Genomic DNA, 14,544 nt, shown 5'->3' with positions numbered 1-14,544 from the left:
AACAGGTAAAGGAACTTATAGGATAGAAGAAATAAGGCTGAAAATTGTGTTACAGAGTCTCTTTAAAGACATACAGTTCAATGCACTTCATTATTCGGGATACCCACATTTTACACTAATTATCCTGGTTTCAGCATCAGTAACACTTCCTGTACCTATATATTGCTGTATATTGCTATGTAACCTTGCCCTCCCAGCGATGTTTAGCCTAAGCTATTTAGTTATGCAGCTGTCTCCTCCCACTCTGCACTCTAGGAGACCAGGTGTTATGTCTGCTTACTTCGGAACAAACACCAGCCAAACAGTGATGTACTTTGCAAGCACTAAAGATAATGCCACCTGTGATAAAATTAAGAATGTAAGGTAAATTAGGTTGAGGAAAGACTTTACAATGGGGAACAACTGACGAAATTTTTTTTAAAAATGAATATGCTATCTTTGCATAGGTGCATTTCAAAGGATTAGAGGAAGCTTGGAGAATCCCCATAAAGAGATTGCCTAATTAAAGGACACCTGTGACTATAAAACTTGGAAATGTTAGATATTGACTTTAGTAGAGGCAAGCCTCTGGCTAATCCAGTGGCTTCCCCTGTCCCCCTCCATCTCTCTGTTCCAGCGCTGGGACTCCCACAAAGCTCATTGACGGGAGTGTAGTAGCACTGTGCAGGCACAAGCTTGTGCCTGTACAGTAGCATGGAGCCACACAGGCTCTTCTTTTTCCACCAAGCACAGATGGCTCCAAGCTACTGTGCAGGTGCCAGCTCTCCTGCATCTGATGGAAGCCTCTGGAGGACCCAGAGGTTTCCCTCTACTGAGGTAAGGATCTAACTTTTCCTTCACATGTTTGGTTTAAAGCGGGATTGTCACCATAAAAATCAAATTTCAACAGCAACTGGTCTTAGTGTATTAAGTAATACAGATGCTAATCCTGCATTCAAAACTGTTTCTGCTGTTATGGTTTGAAGTTATCACATACCTTAGGAGCACTGGCCCTTTAACTGCCATTGGCCATTGCCATAGTTGCATGCTGGGGGTATTTTTATCTAAAATATATTTTCCTCCTCTTCCCTATTTCCCCCTTCTTCTAATGACATAAGACAGTACACTTTCTAGTATAGACCTCAGTGGGAGTGTCTGAAGACTCTGGGAGGAGGGCGGGTAACAAATACACAATTAGCAAGAGGAGAAAAAAGAGCGAGGGAGGAAATGATGTCAGGATTAACTTCATTCTAAGGTAACCAAGATGGGAACTGTCTAGAATAGAATTCTCTGCTTTTCCTTTATAAAATTCACAGGAATCATACTGTGGACAGTGCAATACATTTGTTATGTAAGTAAAACTAGTATTTATCTACTTATGTATGTGTTTTTTATTTTTAGGTTAGCATGGGTGACATTTGTTCTTTAAGAGATTTACAAGTCTAAATCCTGTGAGATTAATAGCACCTATTGCGACAGTGACAGGAAAAAAAGTAATTTATAGCACGTTGCAGTCTAAGACAGATGTGCATCTTATACTACGTAAACGTATGTATTTAAAATTATAAAAATGTTCACAATACTGGTCCTTTAACGTTCACTTTTTATTAGGCATGGTTGTTAAAAAGCTGAAGAGACAGGCCCCTCCTCTACCCCTATGTCTTTTACAGCCATTGGAACATTGTATATCAGTATATTCTGTTACAGCGACAGGATGAAACAGCCCAACATACTTATTCCATATGTAGCTGCATACCATCTCCGCTAATTTCGCAATCGCTCACATGCAGTACTCACAAAGAAGAATCTTTGAACTCCTGCTGCTAGTCTTTCAGCCTTCAGCTCCCACGTCACAGGCCGTGGGGAGTTTAAGATGAACACCAGAGGTTTCTGATGAACTGGGATTGCTGAGATGGGGGTCAGATGCAATGTGACCTGTAAATAAACAAAATGAAACCAGATTAGGACATGAAACCATGTGAAGAGCTGCACACACTGGTACTACTGCTCTGAAAACACAAACAGACCTTGATAATGTACTGTATATCCAGTGCAGTCAGCTAGAAACTTTAGGTCTTAAGCTGAGTACCCACCACAAGACTAGCAGAAGATGGATTGAGGAACCTACGGTGACTACAGCGACTCGACAAACAGTAGTTCCCCAATCCATCTTCTGCTACAGTAACGCACGACGGTACACGATGGGTGTGACGCGTTTGCAGCACTTTGAACTGGAGTTTACGGGGATCAGAGCGATCCTCTGCGATGCACATTTCAAAATCGATTGTGTGTAATGGTGAGAACATATCCACACTTGTGAATTAGCGAAGCGATCATTCATTGTAAAAAAAAAAGTTGCCAGTCGCGAAAAAAGGTTACGTTGATTCACTGTGTAAACTATATCTCAAGATAGAAAGGGCAACTTACAGTATATAACTGCATCTAAAAAGCTGCATTTTGCCAATCCCTCCACTGACTGCCAGTTACTAAAGGATCTAGTTGAAACTCATAACCCTATTGTCCCCTTCATAACACATTTCTTTGCAAATGGCCAGACACCATCTCACCTTCACTTATGAGTATTTGGGGTCCAGTTTATCGCCAACCTACTTCCTGTGACAGGAACATTACACTAACGTTAAACAGCAGAGCTGTGACATGTGCACAGCCTGCAGGCAAGTTGTCTTGAGAATTTCAGCATTTCTCCTGAGCACTCTAAATGAATACTGCTGAGTTCCTTCCTTGCAAGAAGTGGCCTCACTGGCAGGGTCGGTTCTAGACTTTGCTGCCTGAGGCAAACTTGTAAGGATCCCCCCCCCCATTTGGAATGATCGCCCAGCACCCGAAGGTGCCCCCTGTATAGGGTAGTCAGGTATAGTCGCCACCGATTCTGTTACTTTATCGGCAGCCGTTTTCTCTACAGCCCCCATCCATGCCGCCGCTCAGACCTTGCATCAGTGCGACCTGCCCGCTGCTCTGCTATTCAGACCTACCATCGGAGCAGCCTGCCCGCCACTAGCTGGTGCTTCCGTAGCAGCGCGTATATGCGCTGCTATGGGAGTCTCTCTTCCGTACACTGCGCGGCGGAGCAGCGGGTGGGTCGCACTGATGTGAGGTCTAAGCAGCGGCATGGATGGCGGCTGTAGAGAAAGCAGCCGACGATTAGGTAACACAATCGGCGGCTGCAGGGAGGGGGCGAGATGCCGCCTCAGTGCTCATGCTGCCTGAGGCACATGCGACAGTTGGCATCATAGGCAGGACGGCACCGCTCACAAGATTCTGTAGACAAGTGGTTATTCTAATGGTGGCCACTAATGATCCAACCTTTTTCATCCAATCTTACCAGATCTATGTAGTACAAGGGTAAATTGAGTGAATATACTGAATGGATACTTCAGGCAGTTACCTTATATTACATAGAAATGGTAAGATTGGATGAAAAAGATTGGATCATTAGTGGCCACCATAACAGATGTTTGGTGGTCCACCAGTAGTGTAACTACAGTTCATAAGGCCCCACAGCGAAACTTTCAGGGGGTCCTTCCCATGCTTTCCCTTGGTGCCCTTCACGTTCGTGAGGCCCATCTCACAAAGGTCATAAAACAAGTGTGGCCATCCTGATCTTCACACCCATAACAAGTATACCCACAAAAGCACCTAATCTAAAGTATATAGTCCCTTGTATTGGAGGGAAGGAAGATTAGCAGTTGGGGCGCCCAACAGCTCTGGGCCCCCCTCGCGATCGCAGGTGCTGCTCCACTCTTGTTACGCCCCTGTGGTTCACTGCCCAGCAGAGGTTTCCTGCAGGTGGTTTACCTATACGTGCATGGGTAGGAGTGTTGTACATAGTATATCAGTGTACACTGCTGTATTGACTCATATTTACAGGACAAGGTGCAACTGTTCAATGCACTGTGCCTGTGGTCAGAAGCCATACCATCAAATTTTGTCATAGGGCCCCATAAGGTTTTGATATGCCTCTGCTAGTAAACACATTTAAAGGTTAAATATGTAGAAATAAATCTTAGATAAGATAATTTTGTCCTTCATTATTAATCAATAGTAACTTTGCAGCAGGCAATTATTTTTATTTTTAAAACTGACAGTGAATTTTAAAAATGATTCCAGGAAACTGGGCTTATCAGCAACCTCATTTCTTCTGCAAGTGAAGTATGGTCAGGCATTGTTGTGGTGCAGATATGCCGACATGAAAGCAACAACAGTTGATTTGGGTAAAACCTTAAATGACTAACTTCATCCTTTATTGCAAGCTTTCAAAAGGTTCAGTTTCTTCTTTAGGCATGATACCAAACTGGATCAGAACCATACAAAAGTGAATGTAACATACAGAGAATTAAAAACCATAAACAATTAGACATTACAGGTATTACCCGAAACAATGTTTGTTGGTTTGATGTTGGCCTGCAATCATCTCTCTAGATGTATGTGTATGTTCATAATAATATTATTTTACAGATTATCGTTAATTTAAAAACCATTAACATGGTATGCAGTTTTGTACAAAAACATACGGCGACTAAGAGTGAGCTAATTTATTTAAAAGAATACCAAAATAGAACTGGAGCAGTTGCCATTAATCCAGATTTATCATGAAATTAAAGCACTCTTTCTTCAGGCAACTGCTCCATGTTTGCGCCTGTCTATAAAGCAGCCTCAGTGCAAAGGGCAATGTTTGTGTTTCTTACACTGTCTAGGCATACTTCAGTCAGCCTTTTATCTAAAGTAACCAAATGGTGCTACTTGACCCAAATGTCTCATAAGCCTAATTACCACATCTCCAAACTGAATAAAACCGAAGATCATAAGTGATTCTGCAGAACTGGTCTGGATTACGGTAAAACATATCACATGGTATTATCTGGGAAGTGTTTGCAGCCATTACCTAGGTGATATAAAGTATTGTACGCATGTATGAGGACTGTTACTCGCAAGGATCGGGACTCGATCCCTTGGTTGACTGTTTGGGCCCAAGTTCTGCACAGATACATTGCTAGCCTGATGGCCACTGACATGGTTTGTTGTATGGACGAGGGATGTCAGTGTGGCGCATGATGATGTGGGCGGGAAGAGTACGAGAATAATGCCCTTTGCCTGCGATCAGCCAGGTTGATTGCTTGCCAACTCATCTAGGGGTATCGCACGCTGCTATAAACACCTTGATTCTTGGCAGAGGTGGCCCCAACTAGCCAGCTTGACTGAGACCCATCAAGCGTGTTTAAAAGGCTTTACACTACAGGAAATGATGGTTGTGAAAAGGAAAGCAAGGTAAGCTATGTAAACATTTCCAGGGAATTATCACCCAAAAGAACAAAAGAAACATTCCTTATCATTTCGGGTGATTTAGGAAAAAGACACAATGCTCAGCGCACTGTTCTGCAGAGAGATAAAGGGTAAAGATTAACAAGGAAACAGTGGTTGGGTAAGATCTATTCCATCAGATTGCTACAATGGAGGCCACTGATATTAGGGGAGACCTGTACACACTTCAGATTTTCAGCCTAGATCTCGGGTGTGGAAATCCAGTCCTAAAGGGCTGTAATGGCTATGCAGATGGGCACAGTACTCTTTGGTGAATGCTTTATCCTAAACAATCAAAGAAAATCTGTATTTAGTTCAATGATGGAAGATCATTTTTAGTAAGACCAGAGATAGTTTGCTGGATACCTTATGATGATCTCTAAACCATTTCTGGGCAATTGATGTGTTATTTGGTCACATTTTGCTTAATTTTGCTTAATATGAATGAATGAATATTCATTGAGTGCTGTGCAAGATTTTGGGTCCATTAAAAAAAAAAAAAATACAATAGCTGATTTGGAAAACACAAATAGTTTTTTTTGGGGGGGGGGGGGGGGGGGGGGGTTGCTGCTCTTCTCTATAGATAAGCAATGTGCAGGTTGCTATGAAACTAAATCTAATGAGATGTTTGTTCTAAATATTCAAGGCTGATAAGCTTATCATAGTGCTTTGGTCCAATTTACCTCATATTATTTGATCATAAATAACCTTCTTGGCACTGAATTGGGCATGCCAGCCTCTACACTTGAACATGCCACAGGCTCATAAAATACTAGAAAACTCACACATGTCTTTGATCTGGAAGGCTAAAAGCTTTAACCTTTTACCATTCCCTGCCCTTTTAATAATCAGAATTTCATAGTGTCTTGGGATTCCTGCCATGCTCCGGAACATGGTAATATGTCAGCATTTACAATGCTCAGAAAATGTTACTGGAACACCACAAAAAGTAGACATCACGTAACTGTGGCTCCAATATTCATGCCAAGAATGGGCCTAGGCAGCAGATGGCACACAGCAGAGAGACAGCTGAGTGGCACTGATTCCTCCCGTGTGGTCCCACCATTTGCTGCTTGATAGTGTAACTTTACTCTTGTGGTGACTGCTGCCATTGCAGCAAGTTTATATGAAACAACACACATACCAACAGCATAAAAATAGAAATAATAATCATAATAAATATATAGTTTTACCACAGAACACGTGTTTGTGTTACCTAAGCTCTACTACCTCCTATGTAAACTACAAGATGTTTAAAAGGAAACTGAAATGTATTTTTAGTGAGCACATATTTTGAGTTACTGTAATATTAACCTTAAAGAGGAATTCAACAACGTGCCAAAGACACAGTGCCCCAGTTAATACACTTATCCAAAGAAAAATAAGGAAGCTTTGACTGGACACTTTACTTGTGTTCTACAAAATGTTACATTAATTTTCTATGTAGAACTGAAAGAGGCACCGTCATGACTTATAATAGAATGTAGTAAATTATTATCCTGGTTTCAACATCAGAAATGATTAGAGTTGGGCCGAACGGTTCGCCGGTGAACGTAGGTGGTTCGCGTGCGGGTACCGCACGCGAACCTTTTGCGGAAGAAGTTCGGTTCGCCCCATAATGCACTGAGGGTCAACTTTGACCCTCTACATCACAGTCAGCAGGCCCAGTGTAGCCAATTAGGCTACACTAGCCCCTGGAGCCCCACCCCCCCCCCCCTTATATAAGGCAGGCAGCGGCGGCCATTACGGCCACTCGTGTGCCTGCATTAGTGAGAGTAGGGCGAGCTGCTGCAGACTGTCTCTCATAGGGAAAGATTAGTTAGGCTTAACTTCTTCCTGGCTGCATACCTGTTCTGTTCAGTGAGCCCTCAGCCCACTGCATACCTGTACTGTGATCCTGCCACTGCATACCTGTTCAGTGATCCTGCCACTGCATACCTGTTCTGTTCAGTGAGCCCTCAGCCCACTGCATACCTGTACTGTGATCCTGCCACTCCATACCTGTTCAGTGATCCTGCCACTGCATACCTGTTCTGTTCAGTGAGCCCTCAGCCCACTGCATACCTGTACTGTGATCCTGCCACTCCATACCTGTTCAGTGATCCTGCCACTGCATACCTGTTCAGTGATCCTGCCACTGCATACCTGTTCTGTGAACCCGCCACTGTATACCTGTTCTGTTCAGTGGACCCGCCACTGTATACCTGTTCTGTGAACCCGCCACTGTATACCTGTTCTGTTCAGTGGACCCGCCACTGTATACCTGTTCTGTTCAGTGGACCCGCCACTGTATACCTGTTCTGTTCAGTGGACCCGCCACTGTATACCTGTTCAGTGAACCCGCCACTGCATACCTGTTGTGTTCAGTGAACCTGCCACTGCATACCTGTTCTGTGAACCCGCCACTGTATACCTGTTCTGTTCAGTGGACCCGCCACTGTATACCTGTTCAGTGAACCCGCCACTGTATACCTGTTCTGTTCAGTGGACCCGCCACTGTATACCTGTTTAGTGAACACGCCACTGCATACCTATTGTGTTCAGTGATCCTGCCACTGCATACCTGTTCTGTGAACCCGCCACTGTATACCTGTTCTGTTCAGTGGACCCGCCACTGTATACCTGTTCTGTTCAGTGGACCCGCCACTGTATACCTGTTTAGTGAACACGCCACTGCATACCTATTGTGTTCAGTGATCCTGCCACTGCATACCTGTTCTGTGAACCCGCCACTGTATACCTGTTCTGTTCAGTGGACCCGCCACTGTATACCTGTTCTGTGAACCCGCCACTGTATACCTGTTCTGTTCAGTGGACCCGCCACTGTATACCTGTTCTGTTCAGTGGACCCGCCACTGTATACCTGTTCTGTTCAGTGGACCCGCCACTGTATACCTGTTCAGTGAACCCGCCACTGCATACCTGTTGTGTTCAGTGAACCTGCCACTGCATACCTGTTCTGTGAACCCGCCACTGTATACCTGTTCTGTTCAGTGGACCCGCCACTGTATACCTGTTCTGTTCAGTGGACCCGCCACTGTATACCTGTTCTGTTCAGTGGACCCGCCACTGTATACCTGTTTAGTGAACACGCCACTGCATACCTATTGTGTTCAGTGATCCTGCCACTGCATACCTGTTCTGTGAACCCGCCACTGTATACCTGTTCTGTTCAGTGGACCCGCCACTGTATACCTGTTCTGTGAACCCGCCACTGTATACCTGTTCTGTTCAGTGGACCCGCCACTGTATACCTGTTCTGTTCAGTGGACCCGCCACTGTATACCTGTTCAGTGAACCCGCCACTGCATACCTGTTGTGTTCAGTGAACCTGCCACTGCATACCTGTTCTGTGAACCCGCCACTGTATACCTGTTCTGTTCAGTGGACCCGCCACTGTATACCTGTTCTGTTCAGTGGACCCGCCACTGTATACCTGTTCTGTTCAGTGGACCCGCCACTGTATACCTGTTCAGTGAACCCGCCACTGTATACCTGTTCTGTTCAGTGGACCCGCCACTGTATACCTGTTTAGTGAACACGCCACTGCATACCTATTGTGTTCAGTGATCCTGCCACTGCATACCTGTTCTGTGAACCCGCCACTGTATACCTGTTCTGTTCAGTGGACCCGCCACTGTATACCTGTTCAGTGAACCCGCCACTGCATACCTGTTGTGTTCAGTGAACCTGCCACTGTATACCTGTACTGTTCAGTGAACCCACCGCATCAGTGCGCATACCTGTGCAGTTAAGTGAACCCACCTACCTACGTGAGTGCACGCAGTGTGATATACCACTCCGTGCATACCCGATATGGACAAAACAGGTAGAGGAAGAGGAAGAGGTAGTGGCAGAGGCAGAGGAAGGCCACCCGGCAGGTCTGCGCGAGGTCGTGTAAATGTAATTTCGTGTGGACCTGGCCCACAGTACAGTGCTCGGAAGAAGGCACGTCCCATCACCTCCCAAGATTGTCAGGACGTGGTTGAGTATTTAGCGACACAGAACACCTCATCTTGCTCAGCCACCAGCGCTACTACTAGCACCACTTCCGCTGCATTTGACACTTCGCAAGAATTATTTAGTGTTGAAATCACTGATGCACAGCCATTGTTGTTACAGCCAGATGAATTTTCACCAGCTAATATGTCTGAGTTACGCGGCAACACTATGGATGTAACGTGTCAGGAGGATGAAGGACCTACTGATGGTGCAAGTTTGGATTTGTCTGAGGCAAGCGAAGCTGGGCAGGATGACTACGATGATGACGGTAATAGGGATCCTCTGTATGTTCCCAATAGAGGAGATGAAGAGGGGGACAGTTCAGAGGGGGAGTCAGAGAGTAGTAGGAGGAGAGAAGTTGCTGAAAGAAGCTGGGGCAGCTCTTCGTCAGAAACAGCTGGTGGCAGAGTCCGGCACCATGTATCGCCACCTATGTACAGCCAGCCAACTTGCCCTTCAGCATCAGCTGCTGAGGTCCCCATAGTGCCCACATCCCAGGGTGGCTCAGCGGTGTGGAAATTTTTTAATGTGTGTGCCTCAGATCGGACCAAAGCCATCTGTTCGCTCTGCCAACAAAAATTGAGCCGTGGAAAGGCCAACACTCACGTAGGGACAAGTGCCTTACGAAGGCACCTGGAGAAAAGGCACAAACAGCAATGGGATGGCCACCTGAGCAAAAGCAGCAGCAGCACACAAAAGAAAAGTCACCCTCCTTCTCCTCTTCCTCCTTCAGGTGCATCATCTGCTTCTGCCGCTTTCTCCCTTGCACCTTCACAGGCACCCTCCTCCACTCCGCCTCTGCCCTTGAGCGGTTCCTGCTCCTCTGCCCACAGCAGCAGTCAGGTGTCCGTGAAGGAAATGTTTGAGCGGAAGAAGCCACTTTTGGCCAGTCACCCCCTTGCCCGGCGTCTGACAGCTGGCGTGGCGGAACTGTTAGCTCGCCAGCTGTTACCATACCGGCTGGTGGACTCTGAGGCCTTCCGTAAATTTGTGGCCATCGGAACACCGCAGTGGAAGATGCCAGGCCGCACTTATTTTTCGAGAAAGGCCATACCCCAACTGCACCGTGAAGTTGAGAGGCAAGTGGTGTCATCTCTTGCGAAGAGCGTTGGGTCAAGGGTACACCTGACCACGGATGGCTGGTCTGCCAAGCACGGGCAGGGCCGCTACATTACCTACACAGCCCATTGGGTGAACCTGGTGGTGAACGATGGCAAGCAGAAAGCGGCGGACCAAATTGTGACACCTCCACGGCTTGCAGGCAGGCCTCCTGCCACCTCCTCTCCTCCTGCTACATGCTCTTCGCTGTCCTCCTCCTCCTCCTTGGCTGAGTGGCAGTTCTCCTCTCCAGCTACACAGCCCCAGCTCCGCAGGGCCTATGCTGCATGCCAGGTACGACGGTGTCACGCCATCTTAGACATGGCTTGTCTCAAAGCGGAGAGTCACACTGGAGCAGCTCTCCTGGCTGCTCTTAAGAAACAGGTGGATGAGTGGCTGACCCCGCACCACCTGGAGATAGGCAACGTGGTGTGCGACAACGGCAGCAATCTGCTTGCCGCTTTGCATATGGGGAAGCTGACACACATACCCTGCATGGCACATGTCATGAATCTAGTGGTTCAAAGATTTGTGGCAAAGTACCCTGGCTTAGCGGATGTCCTGAAGCAGGCCAGGAAGTTCTGTGGGCATTTGAGGCGCTCTTACACAGCCATGGCACGATTTGCAGAAATTCAGCGTAAAAACAACATGCCGGTGAGACGCCTCATTTGCGATAGCCCCACTCACTGGAACTCGACCCTGCTCATGTTCTCCCGCCTGCTAGAACAGAAGAAAGCCGTCACCCAGTACCTCTACAACTGGAGTAGAACGAAACAGTCTGGGAAGATGGGGATGTTCTGGCCCGACAACTGGACACTGATGAAAAATGCATGCAGGCTCATGCGGCCGTTTGAGGAGGTGACCAACCTGGTGAGCCGCAGTGAGGGCACCATCAGCGACTTAATTCCCTACGCGTACTTCTTGGAGCGTGCTGTGCGTAGAGTGGCGGATGAAGCTGCGAATGAGCGTGACCAGGAACCGTTACGGCAGGAACAGGCATGGGACCAATTTTCATCAGACCCAGCTGTTTCCTCAACACCTGCGGCAGCACAGAGGGGGGAGGAGGAGGAAGAAGAGAGGTCGTGTGCAGAAGACGAGTCAGACTCAGAGGATGATGAGCAAGGTGTTTCTTTGGGGGAGGAGGAGGAGGAGGAGGAGGAGGGGACAGCGGCAGGAGAACAACCGCAGCAGGCGTCGCAGGGGGCTTGTGCTGCTCAAACTTCCCGTGGTATTGTTCGCGGCTGGGGGGAGGAGGTTGACTTACCTGACGTCACTGAGGAAGAGCAAGAGGAGATGGAGGGTACTGGATCCGACTTTGTGCAGATGTCGTCTTTTATGCTGTCCTGCCTGTTGAGGGACCCCCGTATAAAAAACCTCAAGGGGAATGAGCTGTACTGGGTGGCCACACTACTAGACCCTCGGTACAGGCACAAAGTGGCGGACCTGTTACCAACTCACCGGAAGGTGGAAAGGATGCAGCACATGCAGAACCAGCTGTCAACTATGCTTTACAATGCCTTTAAGGGTGATGTGACGGCACAACGCCAGCAAGGTACCACTGCCACTAATCCTCCTCCCGTGTCCACGCAGTCAAAGACAGGACGCTCCAGCGATCTCATGGTGATGTCGGACATGCGGACGTTCTTTAGTCCAACGCCTCGCCGTAGCCCTTCCGGATCCACCCTCCACCAACGCCTGGAACGGCAGGTAGCCGACTACCTGGCCTTAAGTGTGGATGTAGACACTGCTGTGAACAGCGATGAGGAACCCTTGAACTACTGGGTGCGCAGGCTTGACCTGTGGCCAGAGCTGTCCCAATTTGCCATCCAACTTCTCTCCTGCCCTGCCGCAAGCGTCCTGTCAGAAAGGACCTTCAGCGCAGCTGGAGGCATTGTCACAGAGAAGAGAAGTCGCCTAAGTCACAAAAGTGTTAAGTACCTCACCTTTATCAAAATGAATGAGGCATGGATCCCGGAGGGCTGCTGCCCGCCCCAAGACTAAGTCAGTCCCCGCACACACAGCATCTCTGCCTGCACGCCGTGTGACTGGCTGCCTGGCCTGCCCCAAAAAGACCAAGTCGCTCCCAGTCCCTCCACACAGCATGTCTGCCTGCAGGCCGCTTCACTACCTTCTCCGCCACCACCAACAGGGTCCGGGACTCCAGGCGGATTGCTGAATTTTTTAGGCCGCTGCTAGCAGCGGCCGCTGTAATAATTTTTATGGTGCGTGTACATGCAGGGCCGGATTTGTACTCTTCACCGCCCAAGACCACTGTCACCAGCCTCCCCCCTTCAGTATAGGTAGCGAGATGACCTCTCCCATCTTCCCTCTAGTATAGGTAGCCTGATGACCCCTCCCCTCTTTCCCTCCAGTATAGGTAGCTAGATGACTCCATTAATCCCTCCTTTTCCCTTCCCCCCTTTCAGTATAGGTAGCCAGCTTGCCTTCACACTGCAGCAGCCATCAGTGTCACTCATTTCTCCACTCGTCTCCAATTCAGAAGCTCCCTCTTCCTTTTTTGACTCCAATGCTGCCCAAATCCATAGCAGCTGGTCACAATGCAAATGTGCACAGAGAGCAAGTACCGCTGTCAGACGCCCACCTGATCCCCCTGCATTGCAGCATTTGCAAGCTTGCCAATGCTGCACCAGTTTAGCCTGCTGCTTTGGTGCCCTTGTTCCTGTGGTGCCCTAGGCCATGGCCTAGGTGGCCTTGGCTTAAAGCCGGCCCTGTGTACATGACTGCCTAATTTTTCTGGCTGCACTGAGGGCAGCTGCAACAACAAAAGAAAAGGCATGTACATGCGCCCATTCCCCTTCGTGATCATTACCTTGCCGTGGTGAAGGGGCTTGCGTATCACAATGAAGCAATGACCGGCGCCTAGATGAGTGTCTCGGGGGGCACACAAAAGATAATAAGGTCGTTGCTTCATTGTGGTCAGACCAAATTTGATCAGCTGGACAGTCACTGTTCTGTCATTCAGCTACATCAGCCAGGCCGACCATATGGGCTGTAAAGCCACCAAAACCTGCACTCTCGCCATGGTGCGCACCAGTCCAGCACAGCCGTCACTAGTACAAACAGCTGTTTGCGGTGCGTTACACGGTGAGTTTGGTGTGTCAGTGTGAAGCAGTACCTTAATTACACTACCTGATTGATGTATACACATGCAAGATGTTTTAAAGCACTTTAGGCCTGTCATTTAGCATTCAATGTGATTTCTGCCCTTAAAACGCTGCTTTGCGTCAAATCCAGATTTTTCCCGGGGACTTTTGGCGTGTATCCCACTCCGCCATGCCCCCCTCCAGGTGTTAGACCCCTTGAAACATCTTTTCCATCACTTTTGTGGCCAGCATAATTATTTTTTTTTTTCAAAGTTCGCATCCCCATTGAAGTCTATTGCGGTTCGCGAACTTTAACGCGAACCGAACGTTCCGCGAAAGTTCGCGAACCCGGTTCGCGAACCTAAAATCGGAGGTTCAGGCCAACTCTAGAAATGATCTTTCGATCTTTGCAACACTAGAACAGAGCTTTAAGTTAAATGTTTTCAAGCTTGGTCTTTTCAAAGCTGGCTTACAGTCATGTGGTAAGTCAAATGGCATACCACATCCTCTCAATCTACGTCTCCAGGCAGCCGTCTCCCTATAAGTGGCTAGTTTGAAGAGAGCTGGACAGTACATGACTGCTCCAATGCTGAGGTAGCTGAATGGTCAAGTATTGGGCGTGGGAACATGACTACAGCTGTATTTGCTTTATTCTATAAAGTAGGGTCAGTAGAAATACATGGTACAGCTCCCTGCAAACTCATTACCCTTAATATGGGCTATATCAAGCTTGACCATCCCTGTGGTGGGTTCTTTTAATTTTTGGGGGTACAACATTGAATGCATCCTATATAATAAAACCCCTGTGTCTCTGCATCCTGTCCCAATGTGTGTGTGTCCCAGCTTCCAGACTTGACAGATTGCGGTCTGTCAACCTCATTGCATTGTGGGAAATAACAGCTTTTTCCAACTGCCAAGTAGGCAACATTTCCCTGTGTGCATATACTGCAGACAGCAGTGGAGGACGGGCGAGCAGGACGCATCTGTGCTCGTGTTGCTGGGGGGGAGCGCCCATAGCCTACCGCCCATTTTTTAATGGGCG

At 47.7% G+C, this 14,544-nt stretch overlaps 1 protein-coding gene across 5 annotated transcripts in view; it reads right to left on the bottom strand.

Moving 5' to 3' along the window:
• The window catches only part of TGFBR3 (transforming growth factor beta receptor 3), a 336,698-nt gene that overhangs the window by 126,094 nt on the left and 196,060 nt on the right, over positions 1–14,544 (bottom strand). For all 5 annotated transcript variants that reach the window (XM_068239808.1, XM_068239810.1, XM_068239811.1 and 2 more), the window contains exon 4: positions 1,777–1,914. In XM_068239808.1, the coding sequence (XP_068095909.1) occupies positions 1,777–1,914 (138 nt within the window). The remainder of the gene's footprint in view (positions 1–1,776; positions 1,915–14,544) is intronic.

This window comes from Hyperolius riggenbachi, chromosome 6 (assembly GCF_040937935.1).
Source record: "Hyperolius riggenbachi isolate aHypRig1 chromosome 6, aHypRig1.pri, whole genome shotgun sequence".
In the NCBI taxonomy this organism is placed as follows: Eukaryota; Metazoa; Chordata; class Amphibia; order Anura; family Hyperoliidae; genus Hyperolius; species Hyperolius riggenbachi.
This window is presented reverse-complemented; position numbering and strand designations above follow the sequence as displayed.